This window comes from Malus sylvestris, chromosome 7 (genome assembly GCF_916048215.2).
Source record: "Malus sylvestris chromosome 7, drMalSylv7.2, whole genome shotgun sequence".
Classification (NCBI taxonomy): Eukaryota; Viridiplantae; Streptophyta; class Magnoliopsida; order Rosales; family Rosaceae; genus Malus; species Malus sylvestris.
In genome coordinates, this window is record NC_062266.1 from 22,128,636 (window position 1) to 22,148,404 (window position 19,769).

General features: G+C 38.7%; 2 protein-coding genes, 1 long non-coding RNA gene and 1 pseudogene across 3 annotated transcripts in view; 2 read left to right on the plus strand and 2 right to left on the minus strand.

The window, feature by feature from the left end:
* Nucleotides 1-1,164: 1,164 nt before the first annotated feature.
* Nucleotides 1,165-17,934, minus strand: LOC126630182 (uncharacterized; annotated as a pseudogene).
* LOC126629444 (uncharacterized) lies at nucleotides 2,482-15,094 on the minus strand. Its single transcript, XR_007625760.1, has 3 exons — nucleotides 14,963-15,094; nucleotides 8,594-9,932; nucleotides 2,482-2,671 (listed from the first exon to the last, which is right to left on the minus strand). It is a non-coding gene; the product is annotated as an uncharacterized LOC126629444 (long non-coding RNA).
* Nucleotides 13,104-19,769, plus strand: part of LOC126629435 (uncharacterized) — an 89,748-nt gene continuing 83,082 nt past the window's right edge. Inside the window, exon 1 of the mRNA XM_050299475.1 lies at nucleotides 13,104-13,322. The gene's annotated coding sequence lies outside the window, so the exon portion shown is untranslated. The remainder of the gene's footprint in view (nucleotides 13,323-19,769) is intronic.
* LOC126629436 (uncharacterized) lies at nucleotides 13,933-14,838 on the plus strand. Its single transcript, XM_050299476.1, has one exon. The coding sequence runs from the start codon at nucleotides 14,071-14,073 to the stop codon at nucleotides 14,743-14,745; it is 675 nt and encodes a 224-aa protein (XP_050155433.1). The 5' UTR covers nucleotides 13,933-14,070; the 3' UTR covers nucleotides 14,746-14,838.

Consider the following 19,769-nt stretch of genomic DNA (forward strand, 5'->3'; position numbering starts at 1 on the left):
TCGCTTGTACTTACTAAAGGAGAGCTTGAACCTATGTACTTGTGTAAACCCTTCACAATTAATGAGAACTCATCTACTCCGTGGACGTAGCCAATCACCACGTACATCTTGTGTTTGCTTCTCTGTCTCTATCCATTTACATACTTATCCACACTAGTGATCGAAGTAATCTAGCAAATGTCACAAACTTGATAATTTCTGTTGTACCAAAGTCCTCACTGATTTTGTGCATCAACAGTATATATTGCTTTCCTTAAGTTCTATTGATTCTTCTCAAGCATTGTGAAATAATGAAACCACAACGGAAGATTTTTCTCCAGTGAGGCCCTTCCGGACTATTGCTGCAATTCAATCCTTCTCCAATAAGGATGTGATGTTCATTCCGTCTGTAGTTTTTTTTTTTTCAAAGACTCAAACGTCTATATTTTAGTTCATCATTCATAGATCATGCTTGCAAAAAATTAGACATACAAAAACATTAAGAAATCCAATTATAGTAAAGAAAATGGCCAAGCCCCAATTGACAAGAGTGCACGTAAATAATATACGTATTTGTGCTTAATTACAGTATGAAGAGATTGTGTTGAGACATGGTTTTTTTATACGTAAAGCGCTTACATGGCAATGCATCCAGTCATTAAAACTCAAAGCAAAACAATGAGCAGAGACAGCAGGATGAGGAGGGTGAGGAGGAAGAACGGCATTCCAAATTCAAAGACAAACTACGCAATTTCACACCAAACTTTAATTTGTCTTACATAAGTCAACCTGAGTGACTTGCAGTTGCAGGCGATGACTCCACTAGGCAAGCAGTGTTATAGTTCGACTCATCCCAGTTGAACGATCCTCACGTCTGTTATCAATTAACTTAGGTCAGAATCAACTAGGATGGATTGATCACCAAGAGCAAACTCCGTTCTCCTGAGAATTAAAACCCTATACTTGAATCACGCTAATTACACAATGGAGCAGACATTTTAGATGAAACAGATGAACAAAAACCTTCATCCTACAATCCTTCCAAATTGAATCAGATACGTTGCCTGTACGGTCCTAAACAAGTCGATGGACGGCAAAAATGGCTTACATGGGAGAACAAAATTTCAGGTTAGGTTAAATAAATGCAGTTAGTTGTTAATGGGCAGCAGCAACACCGGTTACATGTCACGCTCTATAGCATGCAACAACTAAATCGCGACAGAGACACCAATACTCTTTGTAGGAGATTAGCATCCACGGAAATATTGAAAGATCAGTCCCAATTGTAGATGGAATCCTGGAACCAAATTAAAAAAGTTAAAACAGCCATGAAAACGATCAAATTTGAATTCAATTTTCAACTCACCGTCTGCCAGTGAGGACTCCATAAGCTGCAGTGGCAACCAATGTCCGAGGTTTCCCAGAAAGGACCTTTTTGTAGTGAGGCATGATGATTTTCCCTGGTATGTATATTCCATCAATATAGTTACGAGAAAAGCCAGGCCCAAGTAATTAACATGTGAAACTTTCAGACTTGCGATACAAGGCACTAAACAAACATCAAGCTCTCACCTACAGTCAAGAAGTTACTATGAAGAAATGAAACCACAACACCAGATTTTTCTCCAGTGAGGTCCTTTCCGGTCAGCAGTTTCTCCGATGGTGAAGTAATATCCCTAGGAGAATCAACTCCACCACTCCAAACAGATATCATTTCAAACCATATCCCAGATGGAAATCTTCTCGGCCTGACCAATCAAAGGAAAATTTTGATGTATGGTGTGGCATGAATAAAAGATATAGTGACTTCAATCAGTATACACATAAGGCTGATAGTTGTGTTCATAATGGTAAAAAAGATGTAGAAAACAGAAGTTGTCGGTAATAGAAGTAGGAGTGGTGTGAACAGAAGAGATCCAACGATGTGTTGCTTGACAGTGTAGTCATAGCTATCTAATCTCAGACGAAGAGGATTCCACTTTCGGCCCCTGAAAAACATTCAGCAAGTACATGAGCACCTAGATGTTGTAAAACAGCAAAACAATTACGGGAGCTTTTCTCAGAAAATAGCAGTTTACACAATTGAAATTCTAAATTTATCATTGACTGTGACCAGGTGCACAATAAAACGGGAGCTTTTCTAAGAAAATAGCAATTTACATCAACTAATTATAACAAAATTATCTTCGCTGCAATATAGACTAGCACATCTTGTATGGGCGTACACTTTACATTATTTATGCATAGACGTTTGTACATACATATATAAGTATACCAACAGATAAATAGATATAAAAAGCACAACAATCTTCTAGAAACAGGATTTTTTTTACGCATACTAATATTATAAAAGAAAATATACAAGAAGTTGTTGTAAATAATGGGTATGTATGCCCACATGCACATAGTAAACCCACATGCAAATAGTAAACCCCAAGTTTAATAGTGTTTTGTTTGCTCTATAAATAGAGCATTACAAGTGTTCAAAAGGGGTGATAAAAAAGGAAGAATTGGAGATGAAATTGAGAGGTTCATGGGAGAGATAGGAAGGAAGAAAGGAAGAGAGAAAAGAGAAGAAGAGGAGAGGAGATAATAGAGAGAGTTATCTTTGTACTCTTATTATTTCAGATTATAATGAAAGCACCACTGCTGCCCCGAGGACGTACTCCAATCACACTGACTGTAGAGGAACCTCGTAAATTTTGTGTCTTGTTTCTTTTATTCCACTACACACACTGTCGATTTTACAACACGTTATCAGTACGAGAAGCTCTCATGTCAGTAGAAAGTACAACGCCACAAATCTTGTTCACCTCCTTCAACTAGAATCTCACAGATAAGAAAATCTTTTCATTTCATCTTCAAATCTCAATACAATTGATTTTCTTGAAGCAACTATATATATTGTTGTATAACTATATCATCATTTGCAGAAGCAAAAGAGTACAGACTCAAAATTCGTAGAGAATCTGACAGCCATGTAAACAACCTCGAAACTCCAACTTGCTGATCTCGGATTGAAATACTTTCTTCTTAAAAGTTGTTCGTCCACTCAATATCTACAACATATCAAAATTTCAGAAAACTTTAACGGTACGATCGTCGCAGATGTCTGAAATACCAAATCAGTTTTCAATTTCCGCAGAAAACTGGACAGCCACCTTATGAGTACTAAAACTCCATTTCGGTAGCTCAGATCGAAATTGTTTCTTCACAAAAGTTGTTCAGTATCCTCTTATCCATATCATACTAAAATTTGAGCTAAATCTAACGGTTTGATCTTTTCATAAGTTGCAGATATTCTTGACTCCAAAACTTATGGGAACCGTTTCGACTTTTTAGAAACTCACCGGATGATGAACACCAATTGGAATCTATTATTACTATTATTTCCTGAGTAACCAAAATGACTTCAAAATTGTGAAATAAAAATAAAAATAAAAGGAATCAAACAAAAGAAGTGGCAGACCAAGAAAAAGAAAAAGAAAAAGATGAAGACTTAATCATTGTATTTTCTGTTTTGGCATATTTATGTACATGGTGTTGGTTTAAAGCCCATGACACAAGTTCTATTTATTTAAAGCAATTTATTTACAGTAAGTATAATTATTACTCTTTGCTTTAAAGCTTTGATATTTATGTGCATGGTTTTGGTTTAAAGCTCATGTCATAAGTTCTATTTATTTAAAGCAATTTATTTACAATGGGTAGAATTATTACCCTTTGCTTTAAAGCTTTGATATTTATGTGAATGGTGTTGAATCAAAGCCCTTGTCACAAGCTTTATTTACTTTAAAGCAATTTATTTATCATGGACGGTTTTACCGCCTACTGCTTTAAGTTTTGATTTATGTGAATGGTGCTGAATTAAAGCCCTTATCACAAGCTTTATTTACTTAAATACAATTTATTTACTATGATTAGAATTACCGCTTATTGCTTTAATTTATTTATTGTACTTACCTTTTGTTACGATAAGTATATATAGGGCCCAAACTTCTTTGATCAAATCAGAACCTGAAGTTTCTTGATCCTCATCGTATAAAATGATTGGAAGTTCCATCACGCAAAAAGATCAGGTATGAAGTCCCTTGATCCTGAAGATCAAGACATGAAATTCCTTGATGAGTATCGTAAGTTTGAAGTGTCGCAGTGCCTCAACTTAATTGTAATAAAAGTCATAAGAGTCTCAGTCTACAGACTATTTAATAAGGACCAGAAGTTCCTTATGTCCATACTCAAAATGGTTTAGCAGAAGCATTTATTAAGATGATGAAATTGATTTCCCGCGCTCTGCTCATAAAAACGAAATTGCCAATTTTCTACATAGAGATATGTAAACTTTACATGATGCATTATTAATTCGGTTGAGACATGTTACCCACCATCAATACTTCTCAGTACAATGTTTGGGAACCAGCCAAGCATTATACTTTTACGAGGTTTTGGCTGTGTTATCTATGTGCCTATTGCACAGCCAAAATATATTAAATGAGGCATTAACACAAACTGGGAATTTATGTTGGATTTGATTCACCATTTATCATTCAATACCTAGAACCCTTGACTGGGGATATGTTTACCACATGGTTTGCGGACTATGATTTTGATAAGACAATTTTCCCGCCGTTAGGGAGAGAAAAATATCGTTCCAGAAGAACGATGATAAAATATCATTCCAGAAGAATGATGAGAAAAGACTGTTCCAGAAGAACAAAGAGAATTTGTCTTATGATTCATGAAGCAATCAATGAGAAAATGAAGTAAGAATAATTGAATGATGCAACAAAAGTGATGAAATCATACACTTGCTGCAAATGTGCCTACAAGAACTGATGTCCCTGTTGGACAAAATTATGATGCAGTAAATGATTTATCTGTTGCACGCCTGAAGCATGACAGACCCTTAGACTCAAAAAGTTCATTCATTCGAAAGAAGAAGAATATGGCACTACTAAACTATTGCATTCCCGAAGCATAACTGTTGCATGCTAGAAGCATGCAGTCGCCGCATGGAAATATGTCCCAGAAAGGACAATCCGCAGACATGGGAATGTTGATGTCTCATGCATGGAGCATGATAGACATATAGGTTCCAATGACTCAACTCCCGAAAGTGAAGATTAAAATCCAAGCTCTATAACGCTCAAAGAAGGTTATAATCTGCATTCTCTAAATTATGACTATCCTGGAAGAGATAGTGTTACGCTCTTGAAGAGGCAATGGATATCCAAAGAAATGAGAAGCTTTTATGCATGCGCATGCACATGAGAATATGGGATCACGAATTGATTATAACCAATGGTAATTTTGGTTTTTACAAGTAGCTACTAAATTCATCAATGAGCTGTGTTAATATTGACTCACGTTCTTTTGTTCGTCGACAAAAGGAAAATTATTGGCCAAAAATGGAGAAAGACAATTCCATTAAAATTTTGTAAGAACGTGGAAAAATAAACCTATATATTTGAATACAATACAAATAGCCAAAAGATGTTGAACCAAGGAGGTTACATATGGGCACTTGTAATTCAGTGTAATACACTCACATGATATGACACAAGGTTACTAATTGAAATCTGAAATTATACTCTTGTAAACAAGTTCATATAAATGGATAATTATATACGAAGGGTTATGAGTCGCCCACATCATATCTCCATAAGTAAATCCCTAAAGTATACATGGGAGCAAATTGCTCTGTATAAATTCCAAAAGAAAATGTGTCATGAAGTGTATAAAATCCTTGAAGGATTCAAATTGCTTGAAATAAGCCCCCGAAGGGTAAAGAATAAAATATGTACTCAATACCAATAGATGATATAAATTTCCTTAGTGAGTACTATCATTATGATATTATTGCAACACACTAAAACATCTTACAAAAGGTTGATGATATTAAATTAGAACTCTTGAAGAGTTGATAATATTAAATTGGGACTCCTGAAGAGTCTAGAAAAATTATAAAGTGTTGAGAGAATTATTATCTCGAGCTGCAGATCGAACAATCTACCAACACGAATATTATCCATGATGTTTATGATATTAAAATAACCATATGGATTGAAGATTATGAGTTGAATACTCAAATGATGTATACACTAAGAATAATTATTTATCTTCGTAAGGGTAAAGATAAATTAATGTTTGGTCCAGAAGTACCACATCTTAGTAAAGTATATGCTTTATTGTATTTGGCACAATACAATGAATGAAATAAAGCTTATCTATTAATACCTTCGAGAAATTACAGATATGTGCATACACATGAGTTAAAACAATCAAACAAGATTGAGCCTTCACAAAGGTTGCTCATGTGAAGCCTCAGTACTCTGAAGTATCCCATAATGAGGAGGCACTGGAGATTGATCATGTGGCACCCCAGTACTTGACAAAACACCAGAAAGGGAAGGCATCAGTTGCTTTCGAAATCTAGCAACGAACCTTTGGTGATCACCTTGAATCTGAGTTTCGGATTCTTGCAGCTGGTCGAGCTTTCTTTTCATACTCGTACAGTAATTATTTGCAAGCACGTGTTACACTCTATTCTCGTGCTTGAGCTCTCTGATTTCTTGTTTAAGACTTGTCACCTCAGCCATCAATGATTCAACTTGGCAAGTTTGAGCAAGTAGGTGTTGGCCCATATTGGATACAAAGCCTGCATATTGAACACTGAGAGCTAATGAGTCTTGAACGGCAAACTCATCAGACCGTTTTGAAAGGATCATGTTATCCTTTGGAGTGAGAAGATTCCTAACTACCACAGTAGCAGTTATGTTATTCTTCATCACAGAGTCCCCAACAGTAAGATGATCATTAGAAGATAAGAAGGACGGACGCCATATATTATCCTGACGCTACTCGTCTGTATCACTTCTAAGACTCAAATCTAAGCAAATGTTAGATGGGCAAGTCATTTTCAGAAATAATGAAGGAAAAAAGAAGTCAAATAAAATTTCAGAAGTGTAAGAAAGGGGAAATTTCTACATGGAGCAACTTTCTGAGTATACTCTTGAACACAATTGATGTCTCTATAAAAAAAAAAGACAACAGAGCCACTCGTTCAGAGATCGAAGAGGCACCGCTCTCCAAAATTCAAAAGCCAGATTTTCCTGAATAAAGTTTGTTGACATTTTTCAGACGCAATCTGAGCTTTTTCTGCTATCGCGTGCAACTTTGTCAAAGATCTTTGACAAAGTTAAAAACACGTAAATCTTACTATTCTAATTACACCACAGTTGCTGACAAGAGTAAAGGCACAGCACCACCACTTCCTATTGGGAAATCTCTATATATGTCGACCTTTGTTCTCCATAACAAGGCAAACCTGCAACTCTGCAAGAATACCTAACTCTTCCTCATCTCCAGGAATGCATCTTCAACAAAACATATCGAAATACTCAGTTTTCTTCCTCTCCGAGAATACCTCTTCAAACAAGTCACATCAGAGCAAGATTATCTCATATCTTCAGGGACGAGAGCAAGAGTATCTCATATCATGCAATCTCCCTGTCATTTCCTTTGTCCTTGTTCTTACTTGCAAAGACAAGGACAAAGAAAGCAATATGTCAGAACCTCCACTCAAACTTCCAATAAGGAACCAACTGGAACCTTTCCTGATTACTTACCTAGTATTGCTCTCGAGTAGCCATCTTCAACTGTTGTTAGAGCTGGGTCTCCAGTCACCAAGAAGTGATGAACCATCCAAATGCAAGGGTTGCATTCCACTCCTGCGTCAGACGGCAAATACTGCAGGAGAAGATGTCACACATGTATAGGGGAAAAGCAGGGAAAATACTACTTAAGTAAGGGGAGCAAGTAAGGCAAGTGAAAATGATACATTGAAGCATGTGGAGACAAGCGCAACAAACATGTGCTGATTCATCCCTGACAAAGCCGAAGATCACTTGCCACGCGAAGCTCTTCACAATACAACTTCATTCAAGATCAAGCCTCGAAGGTCCTTGAAGAAATCATAAGTTCAATTCAATATCAAGTGTCCACCACCCTTGAATCAAATTCCGCTCCAGATAAAATGAGTAAATTCAGACTTTTGAAGTAAGTCTAGCAAAAGGCCCTCTAACCCAGTTCAAGAACAAGCCTGTGGAAAGTTAACAACAAGTAAAGCACCTTTTTCGACAACTCTTTTTGCTAAGAGACTGAAGCAGAATGATCAACGATCAGCCTAAATGTTTTAAGATCAGGGGGAGATACTCATCAGAGGGAGCATCCAAAACAGATCAAGATCTTAACAAGTCAATTGAGGACTTATGTGGGCATCCAAGGGAAAGTGTTGTAAATAATGAGTATGTATGCCCACATGCACATAGTAAACCCACATGCACATAGTAAACCACAAGTTTAATAGTGTTTTGTTTGCTCTATAAATAGAGCATTACAAGTGTTCAAAATGGGTGATAAAAAAGGAAGAATTGGAGATGAAATTGAGAGGTTCATGGGAGAGATAGGAAGGAAGAAAGGAAGAGAGAAAAGCGAGGAAGAGGAGGGGAGATAATAGAGAGAATTATCTTTGTACTCTTATTATTTCAGATTATAATGAAAGCACCACTGCTGCCCCGAGAACGTACTCCAGTCACACTGACTGTAGAGAAACCTCGTAAATTTTGTGTCTTGTTTCTTTTATTCCACTACACACACTGTCGATTTTACAACAGAAGTTAGTGGATCCACAGATTTAACATTTTAGCCTACATGAACATGACTCTGATACAGGAATCAAGAGGTGATATTAATAAAGTGACTGCAGTTTTTAGTCCACGCTAATTGTTAGAAGGATATGTTGTAATAAAGTATGAACGGCATAAAGAGCCTAAATGCAATGCACTTAAAAGTAACGTGATGTCGGACTGATGCAAGAGATATTACTGTGGTAAACTTTGACTGCAAGCATAAAAACAAATATTATGCTTCAAAGCAAACTTGTTACAGGATTTCCAATTTCATTTTCTAGCATTATGGGCGTTCATATTGCAGATGACAGCTGCATATACGAAAATCTAATACGACTATACAATCAAATCCCTATTAAAAGCACGGTAGCAACTAGCTAGACAAATAAAAAGGTCAAGGTTAAACCAACGAGTAAGTTCCACAATGACAGTAATCAGGGACAGAACTGTCTCTTTATTGGAAGGTTGGCTACTGAGAGCTCTCCAGCAGTCACCCAATTGCAAGGAGAATTGGGTTGAACTGCCCTTGGCCCAGAAAAATCAGCTCTAACAGTGGTAAAAATGAACAGCAATTGCAAGGAAGGCAGGTGCTTTGGCAGCTGCCCTGCCAATTCTTGCAAGGGCATGCGCCCGAGTGGAGAAGCATCAGACAGGAGGGGGGCCACCCCACGTGAAGGACCAGAGCCAAACAGCCCCATTTTGATGCAACAACAGGCAATCAGGACCGTTGGATTCTAAAAAATTGCCCAATTCAACGGCCAGAATCTAACTCTAAAGAAATCAAAAAACTTGCAAAGTTCACTCTAAAAATCTTACAAAGTTTAACACACTTGCAAATTAAACATTTAAAATTAACTAAAATTCTACGGAGATAATAATATGTGGGGATAAGACAAAGAAAACATTAAAAAAATAAAAAATATATTTGTGAATAGCAATAATCCTTGCCCTTGCCTTCCTCATTCCAAACGGGTGGACTTGCACAAAGGCAATTACTATTTAGAGTAGTGAGGGCATTTTTTTATTGCCGTTGCCCTCAATTGCCACTGCCCTCCACCAACTGGTGGAGATGTTCTGACAGAACCAGTCAAGTCACAATTCCCCTGTAGTTTAGCCTGATTTCGACATAAATCCCAGTGCTTCTAAATCTTTTCAATTTCACGCCTGTCCCTTTGTTACATTTGCAATTTAGAACAAAACAACTTCATTTAATAAATTAACCGAGCGATGATGTGGGAAGGAGGTAGATGTCTCTGTACATACCTCAACAACAACAACAACAACAAAGCCTTTTCCCACTAAGTGGGGTCGGCTATATGAATCCTAGAACGCCATTGCGCTCGGTTTTGTGTCATGCCCTCCGTTAGATCCAAGTACTCTAAGTCTTTTCTTAGAGTCTCTTCCAAAGTTTTCCTAGGTCTTCCTCTACCCCTTCGGCCCTGAACCTCTGTCCCGTAGTCACATCTTCGAACCGGAGCGTCAGTCGGCCTTCTTTGCACATGTCCAAATCACCAGAGCCGATTTTCTCTCATCTTTCCTACAATTTCGGCTACTCCTACTTTACCTCGGATATCCTCATTCCCAATCTTATCCTTTCTCGTGTGCCCACACATCCCACGAAGCATCCTCATCTCCGCTACACCCATTTTGTGTACGTGTTGATGCTTCACCACCCAACATTCTCTGCCATACAACATCGCTGGCCTTATTGCCGTCCTATAAAATTTTTCCTTGAGCTTCAGTGGCCTACGACGGTCACACAACACGCCGGATGCACTCTTTCCATCCAGCTCGTATTCTATGGTTGAGATCTCCATCTAATTCTCCGTTCTCTTGCAAGATAGATCCTAGGTAACGAAAACGGTCGCTTTTTGTGATCTTCGCTAGATTGCTCCGGTCATTAGTGTGGATAAGTATATAAATGGATAGAGATAGGAAAGCAAACACAAGATGTACGTGGTTCACCCAGATTGGCTACGTCCACGGAATAGAAGAGTTCTCATTAATTGTGAAGGGTTTACACAAGTACATAGGTTCAAGCTCTCCTTTAGTGAGTACGAGTGAATGATTTAGTACAAATGACATTAGGAAATATTGTGGGAGAATGATCTCGTAATCACGAAACTTCTAAGTATCGGAGTGTGGTGTCGTCTTGACTTGCCTTATCTGTCTCATAGGTAGATGTGGCATCTTCTCTGGAAGTACTCTTCCTCCATCCAGGGGTGGTATCTTTAACTGGTGGAGATGCACAAGGTAATGTATCAATTTCACTTGAAGCTTACTTGTAGTTTCAGGCTTGGTCAAGTGCGATACAAACCATGTAGTAGGAGTCCCCCAAGTCGCCGAGCTAGGGGGTCTGCTGAAAGAGGTGACAGACAAGGTAAGCAATCAGAGCTCCGACTGATTGTTCACCTTCTCCCCATCTTGCAGCAGCATGAAGGATAAAGAGAAGAAAAATGAGAAGAGATGATATGAGATACTTTTGCTTTTGAAGAAGTAACTTTCCACAGGCTTATTCTTGAACTGAGCTGGAGGGTTTTCTGGTTTCCTCCAGAGTATAAGGCCGACTGAAGAATTTGAGGGTCAAAACAAGTCCATCAAATCTAGAGTACGTTCCACCCTGCTGATATGGGATACTTTTGCTTTTGACAGAGTAATGGATGTATCGGCACGTGTGCTGTTACGCTTGTCTCCACATGCTTCCTTGTATCCTTCGCACTTGCCCTATCTGTTCCTCAAGCAGATGCGGAATCTTCCCTGGAAACATAAGATGATGAAGATGAGTACTCGAGAGCAATGCCAGGTAAGTAATCAGGTAAGGGGTTCCAGGCAGTCAGTTCCTGGCTGGAAGCTTGATTCCAAGTGCTGACATATTGCTCTCTTTCTCCTTGTCTTGCAGGTAAAAACAAGGCCAAAAGAAAAAACAGGGAAAAAGCATGATATGGGATACTCTTGCTTTTAACCCTGATGATATGAGATATTCTTGCTCTAGTATAGCTTGTTTGCAGAGGTATTATCGGGGGGAAAGAAAGCTGAATATTTCGAAAGGCTTTGTTGGGAGTGCCCTCTCAGATATGATGAAGGGTTGAGCATTTTTGCAGGTCTGCCTGTCCGTTGGGATGGAGGTCGACATATATAGGAGTCTCCCTAACAACAAGTAGTAATGCTATTCCTTTACCCTGCTTGGTCATAGCACGGTAGTGGGAGCTGCCAGTTTCACATGTTTTAACTATGTCAGAGCACTTTGAAAAAGTGGTCTGTGGTATCTGGCTCTCGAGATTCGGAGAACGATGCCTCTTCGATTTTTGAGAAAGCAATCATGCTGGGGGTCTGACTCTCGAGATTCGGAGAGCAGTGTCTCTTCGATTTTTGAGGAAGTAATCATGTTGGGAGTCTGGCTCTCGAGATTCGGAAGGCGGTGCCTCTTCGATTTTGGAGCAAGCAATCTTGTTGGGAGTGTTGTCTCGAATGTGAGTAAAGGTTGGACATGTTTGCTAGTCTACCTTGCCACGAAGCACAAAGGTTGACACACAGGGACTTTCCAATTATCCAGCAATGGTACTGTTCCTTTACCCTCTCTTCGATTTTGAGAAAGTAGTCATGTTGGGAGTCTGGCTCTCGAGATTCGGAGGACGGTGCCTCTTCGATTTTGGAGCAAGCAATCTTGTTGGGACTGTTTTCTCGAATGTGAGTAAAGGTTGGGCATGTTTGCTAGTCTACCTTGCCACGAAGCACAGAGGTTGACACACAGGGACTTTCCAATTATCCAGCAGTGGTACTGTTCCTTTACCCTTGTGGGTAATAATATGGTAGCTAGACCTTCAAAATTTATGTGTCTAAACTTTGTTAGTGCTGTTTCTTTGCTATTCTTTTACCTTTCTTGGTCAGAGCGATGTAGTGGGAGCTGCAAGCTTCACGTGCTCAACTTTGGCAGAGAACTTTGGCAAAGTGATCTGTGGTACCCATGAGTTATTGTTGCGTGTGGGAAGTGGGTGATTGAACAGTAAGATTCATGTGCTTTCTATTTCACCAGAAGTCTTCGACAGAATGCCCATAATTTCTGCAAAGCTGAGTGTGCGTGTGACAGGTGCTGACAAGGCTAGAAAAGTAGATGCCTCTTCGATTTCTGAGATCGGCCCTCGTGGTATCTGAGCAGCCCAGCTTTTGAGAAAGCGAGCGCCTCTTCGATTGATTCGGAGAACGGTGCCTCACCGATTTTTGAGAAAGCAATCATGCTGGGGGTCTGGCTCTCGAGATTCGGGGAGCAGTGTCTCTTCAATTTTTGAGAAAGTAATCATGTTGGGAGAGTGGCTCTCGAGATTCGGAGGGCGGTGCCTCTTCGATTTTGGAGCAAGCAATCTTGTTGGGAGTGTTTTCTCGAATGTGAGTAAAGGTTGGGCATGTTTGCTAGTCTACCTTGCCACGAAGCACAGAGGTTGACACACAGGGACTTTCCAATTATCCAGCAATGGTACTGTTCCTTTACCCTCTCTTCGATTTTTAAGAAAGTAGTCATGTTGGGAGTCTGGCTCTTTAGATTCGGAGGACGGTGCCTCTTCGATTTTGGAGCAAGCAATCTTATTGGGAGTGTTTTCTCGAATGTGAGTAAAGGTTGGGCATGTTTGCTAGTCTACCTTGCCACGAAGCACAGAGGTTGACATACATGGACTTTCCAATTATCCAGCAGTGGTACTGTTCCTTTACCCTTGTGGGTAATAATATGGTAGCTAGACCTTCAAAATTTATGGGTCTAAACTTTGTTAGTGCTGTTTCTTTGCTATTCTTTTACCCTTCTTGGTCAGAGCGATGTAGTGGGAGCTGCAAGCTTCACGTGCTCAACTTTGGCAGAGAACTTTGGCAAAGTTATCTGTGGTACCCATGAGCTATTGTTACGTGTGGGAAGTGGGTGATTGAACAGTAAGATTCATGTGTTTTCTACTTCCCCAGAAGTCTTTGACAGAATGCCCATAATTTCCGCAAAGCTGAGTGTGCGTGTGACAGGTGCTGACAAGGCTGGAAAAGTAGGTGCCTCTTCGATTTCTGAGATCGGCCCTCGTGGTCTCTAGGGAGCCCAGCTTTTGAGAAAGCGAGCGCCTCTTCGATTTCTGAGATCGGCCTTCGTGGTCTTTGAGCAGCCCAACTTTTGAGAAAGCAAACGGCTCTTCGATTTCTGAGATCAACCCTCGTGATCTCTAAGCAGCCCAACTTTTGAGAAAGCAAACGCCTCTTCGATTTCTGAGCAGGCGCCTCTTTGATTTCTGAAGCTCCGTCGAGTGCAGATTTTTATAGAGGCTGGCATTAAGTTCCAAAGCACACTTGAATCTCCACCAGTAGAAGCTTCATTCTTGCACTTCTAAGATCTTGATTTGTCCGACCTCTTCTCTCTTCAACACCTTTGAAAATGTCTGGCCCCTCCGACCGTCGTTTTGACTTGAACCTTGTTGAAGAGGCAGCCCCGCCTTCTCCAGACAACATATGGCGCCCATCCTTCGTCTCCTCAACTGGTCCTCTTACCGTTGGGGATTCCGTGATGAAGAATGATATGACCGCTGCGGTGGTGGCCAGGAACCTTCTCACTCCCAAAGATAACAGACTACTTTCCAAACGGTCTGATGAGTTAGCTGTTAAGGATTCGCTGGCTCTCAGTGTTCAGTGTGCAGGTTCTGTGTCTAATATGGCCCAACGCCTATTTGCTCGAACCCGCCAAGTTGAATCATTGGCGGCTGAAGTGATGAGTCTCAAACAGGAGATTAGAGGGCTCAAGCATGAGAATAAACAGTTGCACCGGCTCGCACATGACTATGCTACAAACATGAAGAGGAAGCTTGACCAGATGAAGGAAACTGATGGTCAGGTTTTACTTGATCATCATAGATTTGTGGGTTTGTTCCAAAGGCATTTATTGCCTTCGTCTTCTGGGGCTGTACCGCGTAATGAAGCTCCAAATGATCAACCTCTGATGCCTCCTCCTTCTAGGGTTCTGTCCAGTACTGAGGCTCCAAATGATCCCCCTCCGGTGCCTTCTCTTTCTGGGGCTCTACCGACTGCTGAGACTTCTCCTAAGCAACCTTTGTGAAGGCTCCCTCTTGTGTGTTTATTTTGACTCATGTATATGTACATATTTGTAGCTTATCGGGAATATCAATAAATAAGCTTTCCTTCATTTCAACGTATTGTGTTAAATACACCAAAGCCTTCTTCGCTAAGTTCTTTGAATTTTCTTTTGTTGAAGCTTGTATGTTGAAGCTTTCTGAGTGGAGCATGTAGGTTGGGGTAGTGTTCTCTGTACATACCTATCATATAATATTCACGTTGCCAGACAGAGTTGATGTTTTGTCCTGGATTTCAAATGTAATAAAAAATACTAGGGTACAATTAAAAGATATTTAAATTACAGGGAATTGGAAAATGGGCTAAACTGCAGGAACTACCAATCAACAGGTGCTGAATAAACATATGACATGTAACGGGATAGAAAATAGGTTGGTTAGAAATATGACCCTATCGCAAGAATACAATAACCAAAGTAAAAACGTTTGTATTTAGTTACTGCAGTTGGTGTCATGTTGAAGTTTTAAAAACTGAAAAAGAAAGAACATGACATCACAAAGTAATACCTGAAAAGGCGCCACAGAGCTGCTAATGCCTGTATCTGAGTTGAATATAAAAGCGATATCAACCAATGAAGAGTAGACACATGCAAAGTTGCTTGTGCAATCAAGTCGATTATCAAAGCAGCAGGTATAGTCACCCCAAAAATGATTCCTGATATAGCAAGTCCTCTAATGAAATAAAGAAAGTGGGACCCCAAAATGATCCAAATGGGAGACCAAATCTGGATAGCAGTTAGAGAAATCATCCCAAGAACTTCTGCCAATTCATTGTTTTAACTTAAAACCTGCAGGTACCCCCATCAACCACACACAGCCTGAGCGCAATAACTCATTTGTAATGTCACTGGAAAATTTCAAGATCCATATGCAAGCAGATTCTGCATGATACAACAGTACCAAACCAAACAAGTTTCCCAGAAGTACATCAACAGCTAAACTTGACCACATGGAACGCTTATGCAATGCAGCTTTCTCCGCGTATTCGACACTTGAGAGCGACCTTTATCCAGAATAAGGTGATGAAATAATTGCAGTTTATTCAGGAAAGAAATCAGAGGAGCCTACTACCAGAAAGAAAGAAACAAATGGCGATGGAACAAAAGAACACAAGACGAAACAGACTCATCACATCAGTAAATGTCTATTGGATATAAAAGGTTACATGTAACACAAGAGAAGATGAAAGGGTTATTGTCAATGCAGTGAAGTAGATGATGGAAGAGATCAAGTGAACGGGTCAATCATGGGCTCAAACAAACCTAAATCTCAGCCTACAAAAGTACAGATAAAGAAAACCATGAACACTTGCAGGGTAGAAAATTTATAAATGCGAAAAATTTCTCATAAACCAAACTAGAGTGAAATCTAATAACATGTTTGGATTTTTAAATTTTATCCAAATATTAGAATGTAAATGAAAGGGGAATTAAAGCCCAATTTATCAGTCAGATAACTCCACAGGATTCAAAACATATTCCATATTTGCAGTTGAAATTTTCATCTTACCTCATGCCATTATCTTGAAGAAATATTGGCCAATACAAGATCTGAGAACCCCGGATTCTGATATGTATCCTTGAGCTGCTGAATACCTTTACTAATATCAGGTATATCCATGAGTCTGATGCAAAATTCAGAAGCCTATACAGAAAAGAATGACATAGAACAACATGGATAATGAAGCCATAGATATGGCAAATAGTTGCCATATGAATCCCAGAAACCCGAAAAGCCACAAAATCGCCATTTAAATACTGCAGATAATGCCGGGCATAAAAAGAAAAAGTAGTCGAGAGGCTAAATGTGTGAATAGATACATGTAAACAGTAGAAAAGCGCACAAAAGACCTCATGGGACCAGTGCATCTCTCAAAAACAATTTCAGCAGTAGCGGAGCTATTAATTGCCAGAATGACTATATCCTGCAATTTAAAGAATATTAATAGTGTATCAATATACAAACAAAGACAAGTCCTAATCTACAAAAGAATTCTCACAAATTCTCACCGAATCAAGGAGTTGCTGTTTTTGGTGAAGTTCATCAACCCAGTTGGGTTTTCTCATAGCCCAGTTGGGTTTTCTCATAGGCGCACTCACTTGCTCAAACGAATTCCAAGGATGTAATGAGAAATGGTGGGCACCATAGGTAGGAGTCTCATATAATATTAGCTAAATTTGATGAAATCAAAAACAGGATATTAAAAAAAAGGTCGTACCCAGTGCACAAGGCTCCCGCTTTACGCAGGGTCTGGGAGATGATATTAAAAAAAACAGGATATTAATCACCAAAAAATAAACATGATGATCAACTATAAAAGTTAACAGTTAAATTAAGTCCAACGGCATGCCATTGAAGCATTCACGATTCACGACTTACATACGTGGACATCACATCGAGACGATTTTCCCATTCCAGTGAACGTGATGCAGTTTAGGAATCCAAGCAATGTCCTTTCCAACTTGTTCTTTAGGATCACATAGCATCTGAATCCAATAACCCTTTCCCTCGAAATCATCCCTACATTGTTCTACTGATCCACTGAGCTCGTGGCACCCACAAGAAGAAGAATGAGATTGATCTTCTTCTATCAGGTCCTTAAAAATTTGACCCACTACACACAACACAGACTTATCCTGTAGCAACACAGGCATCCTTCCATTCGTGTTGCGAAGAATTCCCTGAAAACAAAAAATGTACCAATTTCCCAAAACAAAATAAGCAAAAATTCAATGCATCCCAAAATTCAATCATTAAAGAAGCAGATTGAAACCGACCCACATAAATTGCAGACATTAGTTATCGAAATCTGATTAGCATTGATTATTTGAAGAAGTTTATGTACCTGGAGGCTTGATTGGAGACCAGAAAGCGCGAATTCAGTGTAGGCGAAAGCGACGACGACGTCGAGAGAAGATGGAGGCGAAGAAACGAACCAACCAAGCAAGAAATTGGAGGATGATGATGGTTTCCTCAATGAGAGTTGCTTTGGCCACCAAACCCTACATCTCTTTCCCATCATCGTTGTGAGTATGATTGCTGATTTCTTGGAGAATAGAAACAACACAGGGATGTGGGTGGGGATGAAGACGAAGCAAACACAAAACAAGGTAATTTTGATCCAAAGAAGTAATTGTTTGATTTTAAGATGACTAAATCACCTTTTGTGAGAGTAATTTCAAGTTTTACTTGCATTTTTATTAAAGCGGTGTAGTCAAATTAGGATTGAAGAATTTTATTTGAACTCATATAACTTTATTCTATATATGTGAATTGTCATTTTTACCTTATTGTATAATTAGCATCGAATACATGATGAAATCAAGAATAAAATTAAAATATCTCAATAAATCCACTGATTAATCAATATACACATTGGCGATTCCAAAGACAACCAAGGGCCTGGGTTAATTATTATGACTATTGTATGTGCGTGTATAAAATTATTTTGAGTCCCATAATTCATGTAGATTTGAATTACTGTGGCTAAAACTCAAGTGATGCCTAAGAATATAGATTTACAGATTACAATTCCACCACCCCAATACACATAATCTTAAAACCGAGGGAAAAGCTTGAGATTAAAGCATTTGAAAAACGCTACTACATTTGAAAAACCCTAAATTTGTAACATATGAGTTAATTACTTCATCTAATCTTGTCTGCTCACATAACTTCCCGATTCTAGATTGCTTGTTTGATCAATTCATCAAACACGACTCCATGTATGTGGGACCAGGGCCAGTCTAGAGATTTTTGAGGCCCGGGGCGACGTAAAAATCCTAACTTCATGTAAGAAAATTATTTATTTTCACACATAAGACATCGAAAAAAATTATACTTAGAAAAACACTTTAAACTCAATAATTTAGAAACATAGAAAGACTAATTTATTTTGTATTGAGAGAGGGAAACAAAAAAACTTCGGGCTTACAAGTAGATAGATGATGAATTTTGTTTTCCATCTGAACTTTGAATGTGTTTTTGAATAAATCGTGAGATGTTTTTTTTCTTATTTACTAACCTTGTCAATATGAGACTAAAAAATAATGATGTTTTCGAGTCTTTAATTGATATGTATTATTAATAAATGGGCACTAAATTAAACATTTGATGACATGTCATATAATTTGCAAATTTGGTCTACGTATTATTCTTTGTTGAAAATTAGACTTAAATTAAAACGAATATTTAAAAATAACAACCTACATAGCTACTAGATAGTAATTAAAAATAAATTAACAACCAAACAAAAATTTGTAAAATTGAAAAAAATAAACATGCACTTTGCATTTCGAACTTGGAACCTCTTGTTAATTTTAAACAACAAAAATCATTGTTTCTAATTAAACTTCTTGATCCTTTAACCAAATTTTATAAATTTATACTCTTATAAAAAGAAATTTGTAAAAAATGGGAAGTAAATAAGCACACATGGTGTTTTGAACCCAAGACCTCCTCATTATTTTCAAATGACAAACCACCACTTCTAGTTAAATTTCTGTGTCTCGATCCAAACTTTATAAATTTATACTCTTATAAAACATATATAAATATATCACCCTTTTGGTGCCCTAATTTTTTTGGGCCCTGGACGGTCGCCCTGCTTGCACTGGGCCTGGGTCGGGACATTACAACTCATATGTTTGCAATGCATGTATTTGGCTTCAAGTTAAAATTCTTTTTCAAATGTGTGAGAAATTGTTGGCTTGTATTTGGCTTGATATTACGATAGGTTGATTTGCTGATATGTCAACATTGTATTGTAACGGTTCTATATGCGTGTGTTTGTTCACCTTTTTAAGTGGGACTGGACTAACTAGGATTATTATCCCTTGTTTGGGATGCCTAGGACTAACTTAAATAAGACTAGTCCGGACTCGTGCGGACTCCGGGCCTTTTTAGATTGTCTAAAGTAGCCCCGTGCTGAACCATGGGACTGCCAAGCGCTTTCCTCACTCGTTGCCTCCTTCTTCGTCTTTCCTCTTCT

Excerpts from the sequence above, each read along its gene's own strand:
- LOC126629436 (XM_050299476.1), top strand. The coding sequence starts at position 14,071 with ATGTCTGGCCCCTCCGACCGTCGTTTTGACTTGAACCTTGTTGAAGAG.